General features: G+C 37.7%; 2 protein-coding genes across 3 annotated transcripts; one reads left to right on the forward strand and one right to left on the reverse strand.

Moving 5' to 3' along the window:
* Positions 1 to 61: 61 nt before the first annotated feature.
* LOC307133673 (uncharacterized protein) lies at positions 62 to 11,256 on the forward strand. The gene is made up of 5 exons (XM_079828856.1): positions 62 to 301; positions 3,890 to 4,114; positions 7,178 to 7,315; positions 10,491 to 10,541; positions 10,645 to 11,256. Exons 1-5 carry the CDS (start codon positions 223 to 225, stop codon positions 10,662 to 10,664), a joined length of 513 nt encoding a protein of 170 aa, XP_079684982.1. The 5' UTR covers positions 62 to 222; the 3' UTR covers positions 10,665 to 11,256.
* Positions 10,733 to 24,790, reverse strand: rida (reactive intermediate imine deaminase A). Of its 2 annotated transcripts, none has more exons than XM_079828857.1 (6): positions 24,590 to 24,790; positions 22,566 to 22,668; positions 15,753 to 15,807; positions 15,593 to 15,661; positions 12,241 to 12,296; positions 10,733 to 11,586 (listed from the first exon to the last, which is right to left on the reverse strand). In XM_079828857.1, exons 1-6 carry the CDS (start codon positions 24,652 to 24,654, stop codon positions 11,527 to 11,529), a joined length of 408 nt encoding a protein of 135 aa, XP_079684983.1. In that variant the 5' UTR covers positions 24,655 to 24,790; the 3' UTR covers positions 10,733 to 11,526. The 2 variants fall into 2 exon arrangements, with proteins under 2 accessions (XP_079684983.1, XP_079684984.1); XM_079828858.1 differs by lacking the exon at positions 24,590 to 24,790 and adding an exon at positions 24,273 to 24,569 and having other exon boundaries at positions 10,741 to 11,586.
* Between the last annotated feature and the right edge of the window lie 448 nt (positions 24,791 to 25,238).

Consider the following 25,238-nt stretch of genomic DNA (forward strand, 5'->3'; position numbering starts at 1 on the left):
ACCGTGACCTGTTACCGCGAATAAGGGCAGATTTGCATATGACCGCCGCTCATACACACTCAGATACACCCAATGTGTTACCTGGTTAGGGAATGACTGCAGTCTCTATCGAGTGAGCGTTTAATTAGCCCAGTCTTCCTGCACTTGAAGTCGATGCGCGCCGCCGGGCACGACAACACTCACCAAAGTGCTTGACTTCACTTACTGTCATAGGAAGACACGATGGGATGCACTTCCAGCACTCAGACCACAGCTCAAGACACAACACGACCCAACACCAAAGAAGATGGGAGCACATCAGGTGAGACTATACAGGCCAAACATTCCCATTTGAGTTATATTTTGTCAAATATTGTTGATTTGCAAGGTGTTTCATGAGGTGAAGGAAGAATTTCAGGCATGTGGTGGTGTATTTTGATCATGTGATATAGATGTCATAATGGCTAAAATGCATTGTAAATCCTTAAGTGAGATGAAGATTGCAATCTTAGTTACTTTTCGGACCTTGGGTCACCCTAACTTGAAACTCAACCTTTGTGTAAGGCACCTAGATGCTTATCCAGAATGCTGTCATCAGCCCGCCATGCAGTTTAGATCTACTTGACTCCAGTGTCTCTCATAGAGAAATGTACAGTATACATTACACTGAAAGTCCCCCTGGAGAAACCTAAGGTTAAACGCCTTGCCCAGATCCTAAACCATTAGACTTTAACTGAAAGTTACAAGAAAAAGGATATTTATGTGGCTATAAGGTTCACTAGGAGCACTATGATGATGTTTATGATCCCATATTACATTTACATTTTTATATTTAGCATTTGACAGATGTTTTTATTTATAGTGGCAAAGTGTATTCACCGGATACAAACACATAACTTTGGTGTGGCATTGAGTTGAGGAACAAAATGTCACACTTCAGGACTGATCACCTAAAATGTATACCTTAAACTCTTTCCTTTATATGTTTACATGCATTTTAACAAAATGTAGGCGATTGCAATCTCATGAACATGATTCATCACCTGATATGTTTTTATAAAGTGCTATACAAATTACAAAATCATTTGAATAGAATTTTGAATCTAATTGTACTGAATTAAATTTGTCAAACAAATTAGGGAAATTTGTATTTTGTTTTGTTGCTGTGTTTGTTTCCTGAACCATCACAGTGTTTCTATGGTGATTTCTTGGAATTTGAGGAAAAACATTAAGGTGACCAGTGGAGGTCCTCCACACCTCAGGTGCTCATTCAAGTGTGGTGATGCATGTCAATCTGCCAATGGTGACATTTAAACAAAGCGTGTTGTCCCGGAGCTGAGAAGAATGTTTCATGTAAATGTTGTGTACTTTAGATCACATATGGCTGATGTCATAAACCTTTGCTGGTTTGCCTGTTTCAATACATCAATTTTCTTCAGCAGCTGTTGTCACATTAGTTTTCATTTTTTAACTAGGATGTCAATGTGTGTCTTGTACCTTATCGACACTCGATACATAGAATATGAGTTGAGAGAAAGGACATAACAGATGTTTTTTCTTATTTCTCTTAATGAAATGTGGAAATGATTTAAATATAGTAAAATGTGTTGAACAGGGCTGAGTAAATTGAACTCAGATTGGAAAATGAAAGAAATGTCTAAATATTGAAATTGAGATGATGGTTGGTGTTGCGGTAACCTGTCTGAAAATAATATTTTTTGTAATTCTGTTCGGTGACACCAAAATGCAGTTATAATAAGGAATGTGCCCAATTGTACCCCATTTAATATGCCTAAATATACTGTATGTGATCAATAATATGAGGGAAATAATAGTGAAAAAACACTTCTATTAATATTATTATAGATTTGTTTTGTGTTATTTTACTATCATTGATAAACTATTTTGTTTCGAATGATTTGAAATAGATTTTTTTATATTTTGAGGATATTTTAAGTTTTAGTAATTTTGTTGTGTGTTTATATAATTGTCTATATAGACTTGGTTGGCATTACTGTAGGAACGCCCACAAAAAGGTCATATGTGCCGTGGGGGAAAACAAGCTCTTTGTAATGATTACGATTTATTTTTGCTTGGTGCAGTCCCGAAAAGTTGCCATGTGGCGTTCTGCACCTCTAGCAAGTTATCGGAAGTTTTAGAGTAAAGATAAAGCGTCTAACAATATCTACGTGCATTCATTCTAATGGCTTGTTTCCCCCCACGGCATATGGCGAATATTACGTTTTTGTGGGCGTTCCCAGTAATGCCGACCAAGTCTATAGCTTTTATAAAGTTGTAAGTTTTATTTAGTTTTAGTTATTTTAGTACTTCAACTTAGGCCCCGTCCACACTGAGACGCATTTAGCTGTATACGTAAAAATTTTGTACCGTATCAACGTTTCGTCCACACGGATCCGGCGTTTTGGGAGCATGAAACCGATATTTTATGAAAGAGATTGGATAAATCTGAAAACGACACTCTTGCGTTTTCGTGTGTACAGCCAATCCGTATATTTTGTGAAACGGTGATGTCATCACACCACGTCCCGCACGGGAAAGACTAGAAGGGAAACAGCTATGGCCACTGGGCATACGCACATAAATATTGCGTCATTTAATTACTGTATTTGCATTATTGTAAGGGCAGGTTTAGGGTTGGGGTTGGTGTAGGCGTTAATAAAACACATCTGGTAAGTAGCAAATGTATTTATTGTTATTTTATTGTGAGATTTTGCCTCACTTCCTACCATTGCTATACCCCTTCTAGCCACAACTCTTCTTCTCCATTTTTAGTGTATCTCTGTGGCAGAATTACAGCGCCACATACTGGTCTGACATGTATACTACATCGTTTTGAGTCGGTTTCAGTGCTTTCGTGTGTACGCAGATATTTCTTGAAATGAGGAAAAAAAAGATTGGATAGGGAAAGCTCTGGCTTCATGTGGACGGGGGCTTAATCTAAACAAAAATGACAAATGTTGCCTTGGCAATAGGGTTGGGTATTGTTTGAATTTTAGCATTTTAGCAATTTTCCAATTCTTATGGATTCCCTGTTTTGATTCCAATATGGTAGAAAAAATGAAGTCAAACATTTAGATATCAAACATATTCTGTCTTTTTGCAAAATATTCTGTTGCAGCTGAATACCATGAACAAAAATCAGCATCCTAAAGAATAACTAACTGATACATAGACTAATATACATTTCAAACATTATTTTCAAACATTATTAAAGACAGTAATACAATAAGAACAAATAAGCAAATTATCAATATCACAAATAAATACAATAAAATATAGATTAACCCTTATTAGAGTTACAAATGTTATTATATCAAGATCAGTGAGGGATTTCTTTTTCTTTTGTTGTTTGATTAACAGTAAACAGGTTTATTAGGCTGCTGTCACTTTAAGACCGAATGTATTGATCCAATTTTTTGCGTTCACTTAAGACATAAGCGACTGTGTTTATGATGATATTTTGTCATACTTTTGTGTGTATTAATCAATTCAAGCGCAAGCAGACACGAAAGAAAACTCAATTCAGTATTCATGCACTGTATGAGAGGCGGCTTTGTGTGCCCGAGCTCTGGATGTGCCCAGCACAGAAAACGGTGTGCGAGTCCTGAATTGAGTTCTTTCTCACGTCTTCTTGGTTTAAATTATTTAAAACAACATTAAAATGCACTCGCAGAAATCAATAAGCGGAATCTACATTTTTATTTTATAACAAGTATCTTATTCCTGGACTTAAGTGGAATCGATTTTCGATTCCCAACCCTACTCGGCAACTAGATGAAATAAAACAAGTTTAGATTTTTCATAATTTTATTTCATTTAAGTTCATGTTTATTTTTATTGCAAGTAATAAAAAAAAAATTGGTTTTAAATATTTGTCATGATCTCTAAGGGACAAGTAACGAAAACGGTGGTCCTGCAGCAGACAGTGAGACAATTCCAGACCAAACCCATGCCGCGGAATCTCCACAGACATCCAGCGCAGCTCCTGTTCCCTCAGAGGAAATACAGAGCTCTACAGCTGCAGTTGCTCACAATGAACCAGAAGTCCCGTCTGAACCTGCTGAATCCAACCCCTCCATGACAGCTGAAAATACTGAAGAACCAGCACCAAGTGGTACGTTTCGAGTTTTCAGACTTCTCGAGATTAAGGTACATTATACCTTGTGTTTTGTCCTTTTGTATGCAAATGGTTTTGGTAGTTTCAAGGGAATTTTTCCTCTAGATGCAAAACACCTTGCACATTCTCTTTTGGCAATGAAGACTTCCTGAAATACCTTTGTATCATTTTAAAAAAGTTAAAGGGATAGTTCACCCAAAAATGAAAATAAGCCCATAATTTACTCACCCTCAAGTCATCCTAGGTATATATGACATTCTTCTTTCAGACGAATAAAATCGGAGTTATATTACAAAAGTTCAGGCTAATCCAAGCATTAGATTAGGATTTATAGTTGCTCTGTTTTTGAAGTCCATAAAAAGTGCATCTGTCCGTCAAATAACGTGCTCCACGCAGCTCCGGGGTGTTAATAAAGGCCTTTTGAAGCGAATCGACGTGTTTGTGTAAGAAAAAATATTTAAAACTTTATCAAGTAAACTTTCGTCCGACCGCCTTCTGTGGAAAAGTGTTGAATGTTGAAAGTGAAACTCAAGATGCGTACGTGACGCCATGACGAGCCTACCTGGTCGCGTTAGTCTCGGAAGGGGAACTTTCAACAATTTTTCCATTTATTGAACAGGGAAGGCGGTCGGCCGAAAGTTTACTTGATAAAGTTTTAAATATGGATATTTTTCTTACACAAACACGTGTAAGCACGTTATTTGATGGACAGATGCACTTTTTATGGACTTCAAAAACAGAGCAACTATAAATCCAATTCTAATGCTTGGATTAGCCTTGACTTTTGTAATATAACTCAGATTTTATTCGTCTGAAAGAAGAATGTCATGTACACCTAGGATGACTTGAGGGTGAGTAAATGATGGGCTAATTTTCATTTTTGGGTGAACTATCCCTTTAAAGCACTGTTATACACATTCATACTTAACTCTACTCCTCAAGTGAAAGGTGATGGTAGTGGTTTAATTGGTAATACTTTTTTTGTTTAACTCTAGTAACCTGAAGTGTAACTGTTCCATGACCAAGGAGTACAACGCTAATCTGCTTAGTTTAACTTTTCAGCCCTTGTTACTGAACTAAGGATTTCTATCATAACTATTCTTCCATCTGGTGATATGACAAAATATAGGAGAACTACACTTGAAAAAGACAAGATAGGATTTTGGCTACTAAAACCAGGTTCCAGTACAACCGACAGGTTTCATTTTGTGATTATGTGAATATGCAATAACAGTGGTTTTCAAACTTTTTTAAGAGAGACCTTTTTTTATTTGACGCGACCCATACGGTAGCCTATATACAACCAATTACAAACAATCAAGTCAAGCCATATGAATATAAACTATATTGCCAAAAGTTTTGGGACGCCTGCCTTTACACTCACATTAACTTTATTGACATCTGTAATGAGAGAGAAAGGGCATAACAGATGTTTTTCATATTTCTGTTAATGAAATGTGAATTCTGTGGAAATTATTTAAATATAGTAAAATGTGTTGAACAGGGCTGAGTATACTGAACTCAGATTGGAAGATGAAAGAATTTTCTAATTAAATTTAAATTGAGGTGTGTCATTTTTTTTTAAATATTGAAATTGAGATGATGGTTGGTGTTGCGGTAACCTGTCTGAAAATAATTATTTTCGTAATTCTGTTCGGTGACACTAAAATGCAGTCATAATAAGGAATGTGCCTAGTTGTACCCAATTTAATATGCCTAAACATACTGTATGTGATCAATAATATGAGGGAAATAATAGTGAAAAAACACTATTAATATTATTATTATTTTAGATTTTTTAATGATAAAAATCTGTGTTGTTTTACTATCATTGATATACTATTATAGATTTTGTTTAAAATTATTTGAATTCGATTTTTTTATATTTTTAGTATATTTTAAGTTTTAGTAATTTTGTTGTGCGTTTATATAATTGTCTATATAGCTTTTATAAAGTTGTACGTTTTATATAGTTTTAGTTATTTTAGTACTTCAACTTAACTAAACGAAAATGAAAAATGTTTCCTTGGCAATAGGGTTGGGTATTGTTTGAATTTGAGCAATTCCGATTCCAATTCTTATGGATTCCCTGTTTTTTTATTTCCAATATGGTATAAAAAATGAAGTCAAACATTTAGATATCAAACATTTTCTGTGCCTTTTTGCAAAATAGTCTGTTGCAGCTGAATACCATGAACAAAAATCAGCATCCTAAAGAATAACTAACTAATAAACTAGACTAATATATATTTCAAACCTTATTAAAGACAAGTGTACAGTCAGTAATCCAATAAGAGCAAATAAGCAAATTATCAATAGCACAAATAAATACAACTGAACAAATTCAGAGATTGAAATCAAATGTAAAACAACACTGCATAGTATTCTTTTATAAATAAAATATAGATTAACCCTTATTAGTTACAAAAGTTATTTAATCAAGATCAGTGAGGGATTTTCTTTTTCTTTTGTTGTTTGATTTACAGTAACCAGGTTTATTAGGCTGCTGTCACTTTAAGACCGAATGTGTGGATTCAGTTTACTGTTACACATGCGTTTTCTGTTTACGTTCACTTAAGACATAACCGACTGTGTTTATGAGGATATTTTGTCATAATGTTGCGTGTATTAATCAATTCAAGCGCAAGAAGACACGAAAGAGAACTCAATTCAGTATTCATGCACTGTATGAGAGGCGGCTTTGTGTGCCCGCGCTCTGGATGTGCCCAGCACAGAAAACAGAGCGTGAATTCCAAATTGAGTTCGTTCTCGCGTCTTCTTGGTTTAAATGATTTAAAACCACATTAAAATGCGCTCACAGAAATCAATAAGCGGAATCAAAAATTTTATTTTATAACAAGTATCTAATTCCTGGCCTTAAGTATTTGATTTCAGAATTGGAATCAATTTTTGATTCCCAACCCTACCCTGCAAAGTTTTGAAAAGTTTAGGTTTTTCATATATTTTATTTCATTTAAGCTCATGTTTATTTTTTTTGCAAGTAATAATTTTTTATGGTTTTAAACGGTCAAAATATTTGTCTTCTACTTGATCTCTAAGGGACAAGTAACGAAAATGGTGGTCCTGCAGCAGACAGTGAGACTGCAGTTGCTCACAATGAACCAGAAGTCACGTCTGAACCTGCTGAATCCGACCCCTCCATGACAGCTGAAAATACTGAAGAACCAGCACCAAGTGGTACGTTTCGAGGTTCCTTTCGAGATTAAAGGGATGGTTCACCCAAAAATGAAAATTAGCCCATAATTTACTCACCCTCAAGTCATCCTAGGTGTATATAACATTCTTCTTTCAGACGAATAAAATCAGTTATATTACAAAAGTAATATAGCCAGGCTAAGGCTAATCCATGCTAATCCAAGCTTTAGAATTGGATTTATAGTTGATCTGTTTTTGAAGTCCATAAAAACTGCATCTGTCCGTCAAATAACATGCTCCATGCGGCTCTGGGGTGTGAATAAAGGCCTTCTGAAGCGAATCGACGCGTTTGTGTAAGAAAAATATCCATATTTTAAACTTTATCAAGTAAACTTTCGGCCAACCGCCTTCTGTGGAAAAGTGTTGAATGTTGAAAGTGAAACTCAAGATGCGTACGTGACGTCATGACGCCTACCTGGTCGCGTTAGTCTTTCGATCGGCAGGGGAACAATTTTTCCATAAATTGAACAGGGAAGGCGTCGGCCGAAAGTTTACTTGATAAAGTTTTAAATATGGATATTTTTCTTACAAAAACGCATCGATTCGCTTCAAAAGGCCTTTATTAACACCCCAGAGCCGCGTGAAGCACGTTATTTGATGGGCAGATGCACTTTTTATGGACTTCAAAAACAGAGCAACTATAAATCCAATTCTTACGCTTGGATTAACCTGGACTTTTGTAATATAACTCCGATTTTATTCGTCTGAAAGAAGAAGGTCATATACACCTAGGATGACTTGAGGGTGAGTAAATTATGGGCTATTTTCATTTTTGGGTGAACTATCCCTTTAAGGTACATTATACCTTGTTTTGTGCTTGTGTATGCAAATGGTTTTGGTAGTTTCAAGGGATTTTCTCTAGATGCAAAACACCTTGCACATTCTCTTTTAGTAATGAAGACTTCCTGAAATACCTTTTGTATCATTTTAAAAAGTTAAAGCACTGTTATAGACATTCATACTTAACTTTACACCTCAAGTGAAAGGTGATTTGTAGTGGTTTAATTGGTAATAATTTTTCTAGTAACCTGAAGTGTAACTGTTCCATGACCAAGGAGTACAACGCTACTCTGCTTAGTTTCACTTCCCAGCCCTTGTCACTGAACTAAGGATTTCTATCATAACTATTCTTCCATCTGACAAAGTATAGGAGAACTAAACTTGAAAAAGACAAGATAGGATTTTGGCTACTAAAACCAGGTTCCAGTACAACCGACAGGTTCCATTTTGTGATTATGTGAATATGCAATAAATCAGTGGTTTTCAAACTTTTTTAAGAGGGACCCTTTTTTTTTTTTTTAATTGACGTGACCCATATGGTAGCCTATATACAACCATTTACATACAATCAAATCAAGCCATACGAATATACACTTTATTGCCAATATTGTGAGGTCAGGGACTGATGTTGGACGAGAAGACCTGGCTTGCAGTCTCCGCTCTTATTCATCCCAAAGGTTGAGGTCAGGACTCGCTCATCCATGTCTTTATGGACCTTGCTTTGTGCACGGTTTGGGCTCCTTCACAGGAAGGGGCCATCCCCAAACTGTTCTCACAAAGCCCAACCCCTGAAAAACAACCCCACACCATATCCCCCCTCCACCAAACTTTACACTTGGCACAATGTACCGTTCTTCTGGAAACTGACAAACCCAGACTTGTCCATTGGATTTCCAGACAGAGGAGCGTGATTTGTCACTCCAGAGAACACGTCTCCACTGCTTTACATCACTGCATTCGATGCTTTGCATTGCACTTGGTGATGTAAGGCTTGGATGCAGCTGCTCTGTCATGGAAACCCATTCCATGAAGCTCTCTACGCACTGTTCCTGAGCTAATCTGAAGGCCTCACGAAGTTTGGAGGTGTGTAGCTATTGACTCTGCAGAAAGTTGGTGACTTCTGTGCACTGTTCACCTCAGCATGTGCTGACCCCGCTCTGTGATTTTACATGGCCTACCACTTCGTGGCTGAGTTGCTTTTGTGCCCAATTGCTTCCACTTTGTTATAATACCACTAACAGTTGACCGTGGAATATTTAGTAGAGGAAATTGCTCGAATGGACTTATTGCACAGGTGGCAACCTATCATGGTACCACGCTTGAATTCACTGAGCAACCCATTCTTTCACAAATGTTTGTAGAGCAGTCTGCATGCCTAGGTGCTTGATTTTATACACATGTGGCCATGGAAGTGATTGGAACACTTGAATTCAATGATTTGGAGGGGTGTCCCAATACGTTTGGCAATATAGTGTATATATATATATATATATAGTGGCGTGAAGCAGGGCGGAGCCCAGAGCTGTGGAGTGGAGTGAGGCCGGTTGAGCAAATGCTACTGGGCGACATCTTTGCCACACACTGGTCTCAAGTCCCTTCGAGGAGCTCCGGAAGCATAAAAGGAGGAGTGACGATAGTAAAAGGCAGGACAGGACCAGGCTCTGATTGTGATTTTACGTTGTGGTTTTGTTTATATTTATCAGCCAGTTGGCTGTGAGGTGGCTGCCGCTTCTTTCATTTGTTTATTTTGTCATTGAAGTTATGCTTGCCAGTTCCTGCCAGAGTCTTGAACTTTGTTACATACACACATATACATATATATAAATAAAATCGCATATAGTATACGTTCATAAAATACTTTCACTTCAAACCCACTAAATCCCACCCTCAGCCCATTCAGAAGTACTGGTACTTAGGTAGAAACCTATAGAAGCCTGACAAAAATGCTTATTTTAAAGAAAAACGTCAGACGGACTTAGAGGCTTTTGCATCTGAAGTCTTATTTAATACACACACACACACACACACACACACACACACACACACACACACACACACACACACACACACACACACACACACACACACACACACACTTTCCTAAATCATCCTGGCAACCCATTTAAGTCTTAGGGGTTTGAAAATCTGTGCAATAAATAATTGAATTAGAAGTAATGCATTCTTTTAATCTTTAACCATAGTTCTTGAGGTCAAATTGTAATCGTGGTGAGGGCCACAGCATGCCTCATTGTCTGAATTTCAAATGTGAACGACAATTGATCCACTGATGCAAATATCTTGATTGCAATGTGGAAATAATTTCAGTTTTGTTTAAACTTAAATTATGAATTAATTAGATAAATCTATATTTCCACAGAAAACACAACTGAGGACCAGGCAGATTCCTCCCCACCAGAGGAAGCACCTGGTAAGTAGGGTAATATGATTCAAGTCAGACCTAAAAAGATCAGCATATCCTGAGGATAAATGTCTTATCTGATTGATTTCCCATACCACTTCATCTCTTTCAGCCTCTGGTGAAGATAGTTAAGTGTGCAGCAATTGGCACAGTTACCACAGAATCCAGATTCAACCACAATCAAATCAGGATTCCACATGAATGGTTTAAAGAAACAATAGAACATTAGTTTATTTATTATTTAGATATTGCTTGTTCGTTGCCAAGAAATAGACCAACTAGTCTTTAAAGACTTTGTGCCTGTCTTTATATACACAGAATACCAACACAAAGTAAACAATAATAGCTTGCTTTAGTTAGACATTCAATATTTTATTAATATTTCATATTGATGCCTCTTTTTAGTGGCTTTGCCCCTGGATAAAGATGTGAAAAGCCAAAGAAAATTGTGAAAGTAAATGTGATTTATTTATATAATTATATTATGCAATATTTTAATCAACTTAATTGTTAGTGACCAGTAAAATCCATGCATGTTATATACATTTAAAATGACAATGGAAAAGATATTTGAAAAATACTTTTATTTGATTTTATACTAATGTTTTCCTGCAACAAACACGACAGATTGAACAGAACTTTGGAAATGGAGGAAATGTTGTTTTTGTGGTGTGATAACGACAGATTTGTAGGGGTTTAAAAATAAAGTTTAACTTGAACTGGGTTTTTGAATGGTTGCTGTTATATATTACATGAATATAATGATGAAAGATAAAATAGGAACATTTCGATATCATGATAATAATATTAGCAAAATAGGCAACAGAAGATATTGCCCATGAAAAGGAATGCTTTTTTTGTTGGTGATTTCCCTTGTATTCCAGCATGTAATGTAATGGGAGGATAAAAGTATGATTTATTTTGTAATCTTGGATGCAGTTTGTCTATATTTTAACTATATTTACAATTTGTGATGCATGCTGGGGTCATATAGTCAGGAGGCGTCTGTGATTGGTCCCAACACAGCGACTGCCTCAATCTCAACAAGCCCCCCCTGTAAAACAGAAAGTGAAATTAAGATGAGGTATAAATACAAATAATATATTTTATTGCAATATTTATAATTATATATAATCAACTAGATTTGTACATTTTCTGAAGGAAATTTGATTGGTGGCCATGCAAAAGTTACTAAAACGATGCTAGGGTGGTTGCCAGGGTGTTGCCATGTGATTTGCTTACTGGCTCAGGAAAAAAAGAGCTCAATTTAGACCTGGTTTCATGCTAAAATATAATATTAACACTGCCGTTCTAAAGTTTGGGGAGCGGTACTTTTTTGAAAGAACCCTCTTATGCTCAGCAAGGCTACATTTGATCAAAAATACAGTAAAAAGGTAATATTGTGAAATATTATTAAAATTATTGTTTGCTATTTTAATATAATTTAAAATCTAATTTCAGCTGAATTTTCAGCAGCATTACTCCAGTCTTGTTTTTTCAGGATTCTTTGATTAATAGAAAGTTCAAAAGAACAGAATTTATCGTAAATGTCTTTGTCACTTTTGATCAATTTAATGTGTTTTTGCTGAATAAAAGTACTTTCTCTTTATAATAAAAAACCGTACTGACCCCAAACTTTTGAACGGTAGTGTATAGTTAGCTGGTTGCCATAGCAAACACCACTAATTAACCAGCACTTAATACTCACTCTGGGCAGCGCAGCTACTTGATAGGCAGCTCTAGCAGGGAAATTGTTCTTGAAAACTAAAGAGAAAGAAAGGGGACAGAAACATATGTCAAAAAAGAAAGTCAGACTATGGGAAACTTTAGGTTACTGATTACAAAAGTAAACAAAACTGTAAGGTTAAAATTGACACGTTGTGTTTATTAGCTATATCCTATCACCTTCATCTTACATGGTTCAAATGAAAAACAGCTTCTTAAAGGGTTAGTTCACCCAAAAATGTAATTTCTGTCATTAATTACTCACCCTCATTTTCGTTCGAAACCCGTAAGACCTTCGTTCATTTTCGAAACACAATCGGAGAGCTCTCTGACCCCTCCTTACATCAACTGCATCGTAATAAATACTTTCAAGGCCCAGAAAGGTAGTAAAAACATTGTTAAAATAGTCTATGTGACTCCAGTGGTTCAACCTTAATTTTATGAAGCGACGAGCATGGGCGTAAATTTCATCTAACAGTTGGGGACAGTAAACAAAAAAAAAAAATCTCAAGAGCAATTTTTGAAGGGGACAAATAATAGCCAAAATTGTGGCATTTTTCTGAAAAATTATCTTATGTCCGTTTGTCTTTTCCCTGCCATTTTATCTGGTCAACAACACAAAGCAATAGTTATCATATAGGAGTTATCATAGGTTCACCACGCGGTAATATAATTATTAAATTCTCTTGCTTCTTCCACATAGTATTGAGCAAAACCTAACAAAGCGTAAATCTACATTAGCCTAATATCTATTCACACAGAGGCTTATTTATTGCCATGTTAGTTGTAGTGGGTGACTAACAACAAGCTACCAAACAATAATAAATAAAATATCGGACTTATGGAAAAATACATCAGTATCATAATTTTTTGCCATTGCTTATTTATTAATAACTCCGCATCGTCTGTATTAAAGAGGGAAAAAAAATCACTTCATCTGATGTTTAAAGTGAATAAACTAGCCTTGACAGCCCTTACTGGAGTTCCACAACTACTGAAGAACTGTTCTCTCCTTGTGTGTGTGTGTGTGTCAGTGAGGTGCGTATTGGACTAAACCACTGAGGCAAGAGAGGGGGCACTCAAAATGTTTCTAAACTTAAAACCCTGTTTGCATTTTAATTGTTTTTTACTTACACAATTATATTATTTATAATACACAATGTGGTTTTTAATGATAATTTTAAGGGGCAGACAACCCGGGGGGGTCCTGACCCCCGCGATTTACGCCTATGGTGACGAGAATACATTGTGTGCGCAAAAACAAACAAAAAGAATGACTTTATTCAACAATCTCTTATGTTGTCTTCTACACGATTCACGTAAACACCACAACGCTTGCATGTGATCATGGAATCGTGCTCGGCCAATAGTGAGCCGGCGTTTTGCCGTAAAACCCGGAAGAGCTGTACTTTATGAATAGCCCAACAAAGTGAATAGCAAAGTGAACCACTCGAGTCACATGGACTATTTTAATGTTTTTCTACCTTTCTGGGCCTCTTGAGTGTTGCTGTCTATGGAGGGGTCAGAGAGCTCTCGGATTTCATCAAAAATATCTTAATTTGTGTCCAAAGATGAACGAAGGTCTTACTGGTTTGGAACGACATGAGGGTGAGTAATTAATGACAGAAATTTCATTTTTGGGTGAACTAACCCTTTAAGGCCCATTCACACCAAGGACGATAGTTCTAAAAATAAATTATAAATGTAAAAGAATAGCACACACACCACACACACAAAAAAAGATATTGCTGGAATCACTTCCAGTGATTTTTTTCCCCAGCTGAAGAAGATTCACAGCCAATCAGAACCCAACCTGCTTTCAAGAGCTCAAGCGTTGGCAGATGACAAAACTGGAGCGTGCGCTTATAATAAACAGAATGATATTGTCGGCTGGTGTGGATGCTAATCGTTATAGTTATCATTCTAGGTGTGAACAGGCCTTTATTCCTGTGTTTATGTATTAAGTGCATCATACGTTTTAAAGAAAGAATGAAAATGAATCGGAGTATTTGTTGACACTGCAGGTTTGCATGTCACATCATGGAAAGTTCTGTGAGGTAGGAGGCAGTGATAATGGGTTGTCCTCGTAGAGAGGAGGCTTTCGTTTCACAGAATTGCACTGTATCCCTTTACACGCAGACAGGATAGGATTACCCATCAGCTTTGTATTAAAGAGGAAATACCAAGGGCTGCACAGAGGCATCATTGTGTAACATCTGAATAATCAATAACTTGCTTAGCTTAACGCATTACCACCAGAATGCAGGTTGGGAAGGTTTTTTTAGACATACACATTTGTACATAAAAAGTTATGATTGTTTTTAATTTCACAACAAATTACACTCAGGGTATCTGCAGGTATCAGGCATCAACACTTCCAATATAATATTTTTAAAGCTACACTGTGTGATATTTTCCCCCATCTAGCGGTGAAAAGGTATATGACCATCCAGTACATTTTAGTTTCTGTTCCTCTCAATTCCGATTTCGTTTTAACTCCTACGGTGGCCGATTTAATAAGATTAATATGGCTTCCAGTTCGACCTCGTCCACATTCGACACGGTGCCATCGAGTGTCAAAACGCGAAAGGCGAAGCTTGAATTTACAGGTATGTCCCTCTTTGACTAATGTACTTTCAAGATGGAGGGGCAACATGGCGACCCGCATTCGAACCCCTTACCCGTATGTATTTTCGATGGCATATTATAAACTTACGAGAATACTTTATTACTTGAAAGAAGTAAATATACATTAATGAGCACATATTTTTGAAAGAACTAAGTGTTTTTAGCTAAGAATAAACTAAAAAAAGTTACACACTGTAGCTTTAAATACAATTTTCAAGACCTTTCTAAAAAAAATGAAGACCCGCACATCACTTCCATCGGCTTCAATGCGAACAAACGTAATCACCCTGCTCAACAGAGATATACAGTACAAATGAATAATGGATATTTCTGTTTTTTAAAGAAGAAAATATTGTATTTAAAAAAATCTATTTTATAATATTAATACGACTATTAATATAAATGGACTGAAAATATATAATAATAATAGTTGCATTTTAAAGACCTTTAAAAAGTGGATTTAATATATTTCAATGCTAATTTGGGCCTTATCTTTACATTAAGGAATTTAAGACTTTTTAAGGATCCACAGAAACCTTGATAGTCATTTTTGCTCCACTTTTAGAATCAACTCATTACACATTAGGATTTTTTCTATATTACCAAGATCACTAAAACTGCAAGCAAAACCTGTGGTTGTATGTTTAGGGATAAATGTAACATTCTGTAGTCAATTCTGCCACCGTGACTCCTTCATTCATACTCACACTGCTTGTAAACATCATTGACGTTATTGAAGTCATTAATGTCTGCCAACAATACTGTGGTCTTGACAACTGCAACAACAACAAAAAAGAACGCTATAAAATGCCTGAAAATTAGCACGAAAGAACTGACATGTAATGCAGGTGATGCTTGATGACTTACCGTTTTCATATCCACATCCAGCGGCTTTCAGAATCTCCCCCATGTTAATGAGTGCCTATAAAGTTGAGGAAAAAACACTGAAATATGCACCAAGAACGCTTTTTAGCTTTGTGTAATAAAACATGTTACTTTGTGTCAGCGTGAAATCAAAATGGACTCTATTTTCTTAACGTTCTGTTACGTCTATGACGTATTGTATGCTGTGTATGTTCCTGTGTGTCCTCTCTGACAGGATTGGCCCAAGGCTTAACGAGTGACCGTCGATGGTTGGACCAGAGATGAGGCCTGGACTATAAATTCCTCCAAGTCTCCCTGGAGGGCGCTCTCACTTTTTGCTCTCGCCTTTTACCTGTTTGCACTCTCTTTGTTACTTGCCATGATTGCTGCTGTGTGTCTCTCTCCTTGATCCTTATTGCTAATGTGTTAGCCTTGGTGTTCAGCTTTAGTGAAAATGCTGTTAAAGTAAGTTACAGAGTGCTGTTAACCATTGTGAGAGCTTTATGTCTTGAACGTCCATGTCCCATGAACTTGTTTGTAAATCACATGTGAAGCTGTAGGGGGTGAGTGCCTTATTTATTTTTGTAGGCCACTTGGCCACCACCCTTTTCTCCTGTTTTGTTGGATAGATAGGGAGGTAGGTTATGTTGTTGTATTTTGGTTTCTTTATTTTTATGCACAGGGAAGTTAGTTCATTAATGGGAAGTTAGAGTGTTGTTTGTTTATTATTTTGGCATTTGCTCACCCCTGATCATTTGCTTCAGTTCTTTTGTTTACGTATTTTGTTTTTGGTTGGTGTTCTCCAATGGCTGCCGCACAAAAGAACTGATCAGAAAGATCTGAGAAACTGAGAAAATAAAATGAGTACTTGAACAGCCATTTTGTGTTGTGTCATTTATGTTGCGGTCCTGACCTAGACCAGGGCCGTAACATAAATTGGGGGCTCGTCCAGCCGGTTGATCGTGGCGGATGGTCTAAGTTAAGGGCTTGATTAGTTTGTTTTCATTCATCTAAACTGGGAGTTTGTCCGTTACGGATAACATAGATTGGGGACTAGTGTGGTGCAGACATGCATTTTGGAGGTTTGTTTGGGCATGTAAATGGAGGTATGTGGTGGAAGTAACCATGCGTTTGTTTGTCTGGTAATTTTCTTTTGTGTGGGACGAGTTACGGTCGAATATGGAATTTGATTTAACGTCGTTTACATTATATCCTACAACGGAGGAATATAATAAGTGTCGTAAGGCTGATTTGTTGCAGATTGCAGATTTCTTTGATATTCCTGTTCCTAGGGAGGGGCAAAAACGGGTAGTTAAAGAGGAGTTATATAGCAAGTTGATAGAGGCTGGAATTTTGCCGGATGAGCGGAAGAGTGTTGAAACTGATGTAGGTAAGGAAACTTTGTCTTTTCCTAATATAGATCCTAGTCATCTTCGTTTTGATCCTTTGCTAGCGATTAGACTGAAAGAGTTGGATCTAGAGTTAAAGAAACAGGATTATGACGCGCAGTTGCTTCACTATCGAACTGTGGAGTTGGAGACTGATAGTAGGTTTAAATTACGTAGTTTGGAACTACAAGCTAAAGCACAACCTAATGTACCTGTGCCTATGCCTAGATCGAGACCTCCATCTCCTCGCACGCCAGTGAATGCGCCAGTTTCAGCTGTACCGGTTCAAAGTCCGCCACACCCTACTACTTCATCTATTGGTGAGTCTGTAACCAATCTGGATGTGAGTAGATATGTTACACTTGTTCCTCATTTTAGAGAGACGGAGGTAGATTCGTATTTCGTCGCTTTTGAGCGCATTGCAGTTACATTGCGTTGGCCGAAGGAGTTGTGGTCGTTGCTTCTGCAATGTAGATTAGTGGGTAAGGCTCAGGAAGTGTGTACAGCTTTACCTGTCGAGCAAAGTCTGGATTATGATACTGTCAAAGCTACTGTGTTGCGAGCGTACGAATTAGTACCTGAAGCTTATCGACAGAAATTCCGAAATCATCAGAAATTAACCCGTCAAACATTTGGTGAATTTGCTCATGAGAAAACTGTGTTGTTCGATAAATGGTGTGCAGCAAGCCGTGTTACCACATTTGAACAGTTACGAGAACTTTTACTGTTGGAGGACTTTAAAAGTTGCATTTCGGAGGATATTGTGGTATACCTAAACGAACAGAAGGTATTGTCCATACCGGCAGCTGCTGTTTTGGCAGACGAATTTGTGCTCACGCACAAAACTACTTTTACCCCGTCTGTGTATAATGGCTCATCTGTTGAATTCTCTGTGCGAAACCGCTCAAGAGTTTTTAATAAGGGTAAGGTAAAACGAGAGGATAGAGAAGCCATTTCGAATGTGTCTCGTGACGCATATGTGTCTCGTGAGGGAGAAAGTCGTGTGTGTTTTTTCTGCCGTGAGCAAGGACATTTAATTGCGGATTGTAAACGCTGGAGTCAGGGTAAATCTCCTGAGAAACCAAAAGAAGTTGCTTTGGTCCAGACTGACACTATGCCATCTCAGTTTGCTAGTTCACATACTGACCTGTACTGTCCATTTATTATGAATGGTTCTGTATCTCTTTCAGATGAGCAGGGAGGTTTGAAGTCTATAACAATCTTGCGAGATACGGGTTCGGTTCAGTCCTTCATTTTGGAAAGTGCACTAGAATTTTCTGAACAGTCATACTGCGGATCAAGTGTGTTAATTCGTGGTATTGAGCTTGGCTGTGTTAAAGTGCCTTTACATTCAGTTTATCTTAAGTCTGATTTGTTTACAGGCTTTACGAAGTTGGGAATACGCTCTCGGCTTCCTGTTGAAGGAGTCGATCTGATTCTGGGTAACGATATCGCTGGTGGTAAAGTGTTTCCTCAGCCGATCGTAGTGGATAGGCCAGATGTGACTGAGTTACGCGAACGGATTGATGTGGGTCGACAATTTCCGTCAGTTTTTCCTGCCTGTGCGGTAACGAGGGCTCAGACTAGAAAATTTGATGATGTTCTAGATGTGTCTGAAACATTCATGACTGATGGAGCTGCTGAAAAGGAGTGTGTGCAGGATGTTTTTTCTAATGTCGGTGTTCCTGATCAAGCTGTTGCAGTCCGACTTGAGTCTCTGCTGGGAACAGGGAGGGAGCAGCTGGCTGCTGCGCAAAAAGCTGACCCGTCATTGGATAAGTGTGTTGCCGTGGCTGTACAGAAGGATGAGGTAGCGACTAAGGATGTAAGTTACGTTTGGGAAGATGGGGTGCTCATGCGTAAATGGTCGCCATCAAAGAAGGATTTGAGCTGGAAAACTGTGTTTCAGGTGGTGGTCCCTGAGAGTTATCGTGAACAGATTCTGTGTTTGGCTCATGATCATGTTCTTTCTGGCCATTTGGGAGTAAATAAAACTTTCGATCGCATCATTCGTTATTTCTTCTGGCCTGGTTTGAAAGCAGCAGTTTCCAGATACTGTCGTTCATGTCATGTATGCCAGTTATCTGGTAAACCTAATCAGGGAATTCCTAACGCTCCTCTTCATCCTATTCCAGCTCTGTCTGAACCATTCGAGAGAATCATTATTGATTGTGTTGGTCCACTACCGAAGACGAAGTCTGGCTATCAGTACCTGTTAACTCTAATGTGTGCTGCCACTCGGTATCCGGAGGCGATTCCTATGCGTACGATTAGAGCTAAAAACGTGACAAGGGAACTGATTAAATTCTTTTCTACCTTTGGCATTCCCAAAGTCATACAGTCAGATCAAGGTTCAAATTTTACCTCCAAGCTGTTTGCTCAGGTTTTGACCTGTCTGTCTGTCAAGCATACATTTTCTAGTGCTTACCATCCAGAGTCACAGGGGGCACTAGAACGATTTCATCAGACGCTAAAGAGTATGTTGCGGTCGTACTGTTTTGAAACGGGGAAAGAGTGGGATGAGGGTGTTCCATTGGTTATGTTCGCCGTGAAAGAGACCATTCAAGAATCTCTGGGTTTCAGTCCGGCTGAATTAGTGTTTGGGCACACTGTTCGTGGTCCGTTGAAACTGTTGCGAGAACAATTGTTGCGTGAGACAAAACCACAAACTAATGTACTTGAGTATGTGAGTTCCTTTCGAGAACGTTTATATAGAGCTCGTGAAGTGGCACTTTCAAATCTGAGCATCACTCAGGAAAAAATGAAAAAGCACTTTGATAAAAAGAGTGTGTATCGCAGTTTTCAGGAAGGTGATCTGGTGCTTGTATTCCTTCCTCTGCCTACATCACCGTTACAAGCAAAGTTTTATGGTCCTTATACAATCAAGCAGAAGCTAAGTGACACTGATTATGTCATCAATACACCCGACAGAAGACGTAAAACCAGAGTGTGTCACATTAATATGTTGAAAGCCTATGTAACGAGAGATATGCCACAGAATGTGTTCAAAACCACTGTTCCTGTCGCTGCTGTCATAGCTGCGTACTGTCCTGAGGAGGATGGGCTCAGGGTGCGAGAAGTGTCATGTGCTCGCTTGGAAAATTCAAAGCTCTTGACGAACTTAAAGTCTCACCTGTGCTACCTGAGTGAAGGGTGTCAAAATGATGTTATTGCTCTAATTGAAAAGTTTCCGTCTCTTTTTTCTGATGTGCCCAGTGAAACCACGGTGTTGGAGCATGACATTGACGTGGGTGGTTGTTCTCCTATCAAACAGAACTCTTATCGTGTAAACCCTGTCAAACGGAGAATGATGCAAGAAGAATCTGCATACCTGCTGGAACATGGTTTTGCTGTGCCAAGTTCGAGTGCGTGGAGCTCACCATGTCTGCTGGTGCCGAAGTCTGACGGGAGTTTTAGATTCTGCACAGATTACCGTAAGGTAAATTCCATTACAACACCTGACTCTTATCCTTTGCTAAGGATGGATGATTGCATAGACAGGGTGGGTGCTGCAAAGTTTGTGACCAAGCTTGACCTGTTAAAAGGGTATTGGCAGGTCCCTCTGACGGCCAGGGCTTCAGAAATATCTGCCTTTGTCACTCCTGATAATTTCCTTCAGTACAAGAGGATGGCTTTCGGGATGCGAAATGCACCCGCTACATTCCAACGCTTGATGAGAATTGTGCTTGCTGGATTAGAGAACTGTGAGGCGTACTTAGACGACATTGTCGTTTATTCATTCGACTGGAAACCGCATTTGACAAGTCTCTGTTCAGTGTTTGAGCGGTTAAATGCTGCTTCACTTACCTTGAACCTTGCCAAGTGTGAGTTTGGTAAGGCAGTCGTGACCTACCTGGGAAAACGTGTGGGTCAGGGACAGGTGCGTCCTGTGGAAGCAAAAATTGAGTGTATGATTACTTTCCCAGCTCCAACCACAAAGCGGGAGTTGCGTCGTTTCTTGGGAATGACGGGATATTATCGTGCCTTCTGCAAAAACTTTGCTGAAATTGCATCACCACTCACAAATTTATTGAGTCAGTCTAAAGTGTTTGATTGGAATATGGAGTGTCAATCAGCTTTTGATGCTATCAAGAGGTTGTTGTGCAGTGCCCCAGTTTTGTCCGCTCCAAACTTCTTAAGAGCATTTAAACTAGAAGTAGATGCAAGTGACGTGGGAGCAGGTGCAGTTCTTATTCAGGAAGATGCTGTGGGAATTGATCACCCAATCTCTTACTTCTCAAAGAAGTTCACGAAGTCACAGCAGCATTACAGCACCATTGAAAAAGAAGCCCTTGCACTGTTGTTGGCACTCCAACATTTTGAAATCTATCTTGACGCTTCTACTGTTCCTGTTTTGGTGTATACTGACCATAATCCCCTTGTGTTTCTTTTCCGAATGTCAAATTCAAACCAGAGGTTAATGCGCTGGTCTCTTCTGATCCAAGGTTTTAACCTGGAAATTCGACACAAGAAAGGATGTGAGAATGTGATTGCTGACGCTTTGTCACGTGCTCCAAGTAAGCTTGAGCGTTAAGAATTTTTTTGTTTGTATTACAAATTCAGTTATTTGTAATTTTAAGGGTGGGGGTGTTACGTCTATGACGTATTGTATGCTGTGTATGTTCCTGTGTGTCCTCTCTGACAGGATTGGCCCAAGGCTTAACGAGTGACCGTCGATGGTTGGACCAGAGATGAGGCCTGGACTATAAATTCCTCCAAGTCTCCCTGGAGGGCGCTCTCACTTTTTGCTCTCGCCTTTTACCTGTTTGCACTCTCTTTGTTACTTGCCATGATTGCTGCTGTGTGTCTCTCTCCTTGATCCTTATTGCTAATGTGTTAGCCTTGGTGTTCAGCTTTAGTGAAAATGCTGTTAAAGTAAGTTACAGAGTGCTGTTAACCATTGTGAGAGCTTTATGTCTTGAACGTCCATGTCCCATGAACTTGTTTGTAAATCACATGTGAAGCTGTAGGGGGTGAGTGCCTTATTTATTTTTGTAGGCCACTTGGCCACCACCCTTTTCTCCTGTTTTGTTGGATAGATAGGGAGGTAGGTTATGTTGTTGTATTTTGGTTTCTTTATTTTTATGCACAGGGAAGTTAGTTCATTAATGGGAAGTTAGAGTGTTGTTTGTTTATTATTTTGGCATTTGCTCACCCCTGATCATTTGCTTCAGTTCTTTTGTTTACGTATTTTGTTTTTGGTTGGTGTTCTCCAATGGCTGCCGCACAAAAGAACTGATCAGAAAGATCTGAGAAACTGAGAAAATAAAATGAGTACTTGAACAGCCATTTTGTGTTGTGTCATTTATGTTGCGGTCCTGACCTAGACCAGGGCCGTAACAGTTCTAATACGTGTAAATGATTCATTTATTCCAAACTATGTTCATCTAAATGTAAAGAACTATTAACGGGTGCTGCGTTTTGTCACCTGTTTGGTCTGAGCCTGCACTCCCGCCACCAACTGTCCTGACACAACGTCCATTCCCAGCTGTCCTGAGATGTACATAGTGCGGTCCACCAACACAGCCTGGCTGAATGTAGAAGCAACATCAATTAAAATGTGAAATAATTTTGAACTCTGACTTTAGAAGAAAAAGGGATATTTACTAATATACATTAATGTTGTCCTCCTCTGCCGTCTGCTGGTATAACCAGTACACTGCAGTAATAACCAATACAGTTTTCTTGCCTTGTTAAGGTAGATCTCATTTGAATAGTTTTGATATTATTAATTATAAACTGGATACTGGAGATTATATAAACTAAAATTAGTTTTAAGATATCACACTGTACTGAACAATAAGATCATGTACAAGTCCAGCTTGAGATCACAGTCCAAGTTAATATGTGTCTAATACAAGACTAGTTCAGAAAGTTATATAAATGGAGTTAATGCTGGTTCTTTTTACGCAAGTGTGGTTTGCGCAACTGCAAGGAAACTGAAGATCATAGGTCAACACATACATCAAATCTTGATTCAATAAATACGATTTTTGATCTTATGCTCACCAATGCTGCATTTATTTGAGCAAAAATACAGTAAAACAGCAATACTCTGAAATATTATGAGATTTTAAAATAACTTCTATTTTGAAATATTGTAAAGTGTACAAATGTATTCATGTGATGGCAAAGCTGAATTTTCAACATCATTACTCCAGTCTTCAGTGTCACATGATCCTTCAGAAATCATTCTAATATGCTGATTCGGTGCTCAATTTTTTTTTTTTTTAATTATTATCAATGTTGTAATATTTTTGTGGGAATCATTCAAAAGCTTGGAGTAAGATTTAAAAAATAAAAAAAATAATACTTTTATTCAGCAAGGATGCATTAAATTGATCAAACATGACAGTAAAGTTCTTTCTATTCATCAAAGAATCCTGGGCAAAATGTATCATGGCTTCCACAAAAATATTAATCCGTTTTTTTTAACACCGATAATAAAAAGAACCATTATGAATAATTGAGCAACAAATCAGCATATTAGAATGATTTCTGTGATCATGCGTTTATAATATATATTAAAATAGAAAACAGTCATTTTAAATTATACACATTTTTCTCAATATTACTGCTTTTACTGCATTTTTGATCAAATAAGTGCAGCCTTTGCTAGACTTCTTTTAAAAACATAAAAAAAACAAAAACATTATTATTCCAGTTTGGTATATGACATAAGTTATATAGGTGTATATAAAACATATATACATGTATATAAAATGTGCCAGAAATTATACCAGGTTAACCTCTGGTCAAGTCAATGAACATGACACCTCCTCTTACTGTCTATTGGTTGAAACCGGTTGAAACGCAAACACCCCTATTTTAACGACTTTCAAGTAATTATATGCAAAATATTGTATTAAAAAAAGAAAAGAAAATCTCTCCATTTTTTATTTGCAAGTATTAAAAGTTAAAGTTACTAAAGTTATTTAGTGCTACAGAAAACTTTTCTTATATTGGGGGTTAAAGCCCCATGTGTTAAAAATGATAAAACAGTGGGAGTATGGAGCAGTTCCAAAATTATATTATAATGCATGCATAATACAATCCCAATCAATACACTTTTAAAAAGTTTGGAATCTAAATGATACCGTTCTATAACAGTAAAGTTGGTTGTCAGGAATCTTACCTGTATATGCCCTGTCTAACAGGGGCTTTGACTGTATATGGGATTTTTCTTTGAACAGAAGACATCTCGTCCGAACAGTATATGAAAATTTGCACAAAAATCTCCAGCACAAAGTTGCTGAGTGCGCTGTCTAAAGACACGCCCCGAACAAATATTGCACTGCAACTTATGTCAGGCCTTTTCTTGCTCAAGACAGACTGTTAAATGTATAACTGTCTGTCGGTGCAATAGGTAAAACACACTTATCCATAAGCTTGAGCATGGCACGTGTGCGTTATAAACATCGTTTGTCATGATGACTGCAGAGAGACTCTCACCTGTAGGGCCCGATCGCGCCAGGAGCTGTTGCAGTGTGAATGATCTTCCTAATTACCGCAGACATATTTGAACACTGAGATTCAAACGAGACCGGTGAATCAGAAATGTCAGTTAACTTCTAGGTGAGCTGATGAATGAGTGTAAAAGCAAAGCAGGTTTGTAGAGATTCACTTCCAGTAGGCGTCAGCGATTCCTACCGTAACGACCCACATATAGAGGCGTAAGATGTAGCTTGAATTGTCTATTCGTTTACATTTCCCACAGTTCGGAACTGTAATTATTAAAGATTTAAAATAAATAATTGGAAGACAGATTAGACACGGTAAAACAATCTGTTTATGCATAAATTAAGTCGTTGGCTCTTTGCAGAATCATGTTAAATTAGAGCTCTGTGTAATAGAGTGATTACGGTAATTCGAATAACCAGTGAATAAGTTCATTATCTTCATGAAAAGCAGTGGGGTTGATAGTTTGAATGGCTGGTAAATATAAACGTTTAAATAAATTCGCTTAATTATTTGTCATTTTTTACTTGTTCATAGTTAAAATCAGAGTATTAAAATCATAAGTATTATGCTTTTGTAACTTCAAACTGTGATGTTATTTTGAAATAGTAACTACTAAATAAGCAAATGTAATCATTTAATA

This window comes from Gobio gobio, assembly GCF_949357685.1.
Source record: "Gobio gobio genome assembly, chromosome: 11".
In the NCBI taxonomy this organism is placed as follows: domain Eukaryota; kingdom Metazoa; phylum Chordata; class Actinopteri; order Cypriniformes; family Gobionidae; genus Gobio; species Gobio gobio.

Bases quoted from the DNA above. Each gene is read 5' to 3' on its own strand.
- LOC307133673 (XM_079828856.1), top strand. From the start codon at position 223: ATGGGATGCACTTCCAGCACTCAGACCACAGCTCAAGACACAACACGA. The intron at 302-3,889 runs GTGAGACTATAC...ATGATCTCTAAG, and splicing joins AGAAGATGGGAGCACATCAG to GGACAAGTAACGAAAACGGT. The intron at 10,542-10,644 runs GTAAGTAGGGTA...CATCTCTTTCAG, and splicing joins CCCACCAGAGGAAGCACCTG to CCTCTGGTGAAGATAGTTAA.
- rida (XM_079828857.1), bottom strand. From the start codon at position 24,654: ATGTCTGCGGTAATTAGGAAGATCATTCACACTGCAACAGCTCCTGGC. The intron at 15,662-15,752 runs GTAAGTCATCAA...TTGTTGTTGCAG, and splicing joins TGGATGTGGATATGAAAACG to TTGTCAAGACCACAGTATTG. The intron at 11,587-12,240 runs GTGAGTATTAAG...TCTGTTTTACAG, and splicing joins AAGTAGCTGCGCTGCCCAGA to GGGGGGCTTGTTGAGATTGA.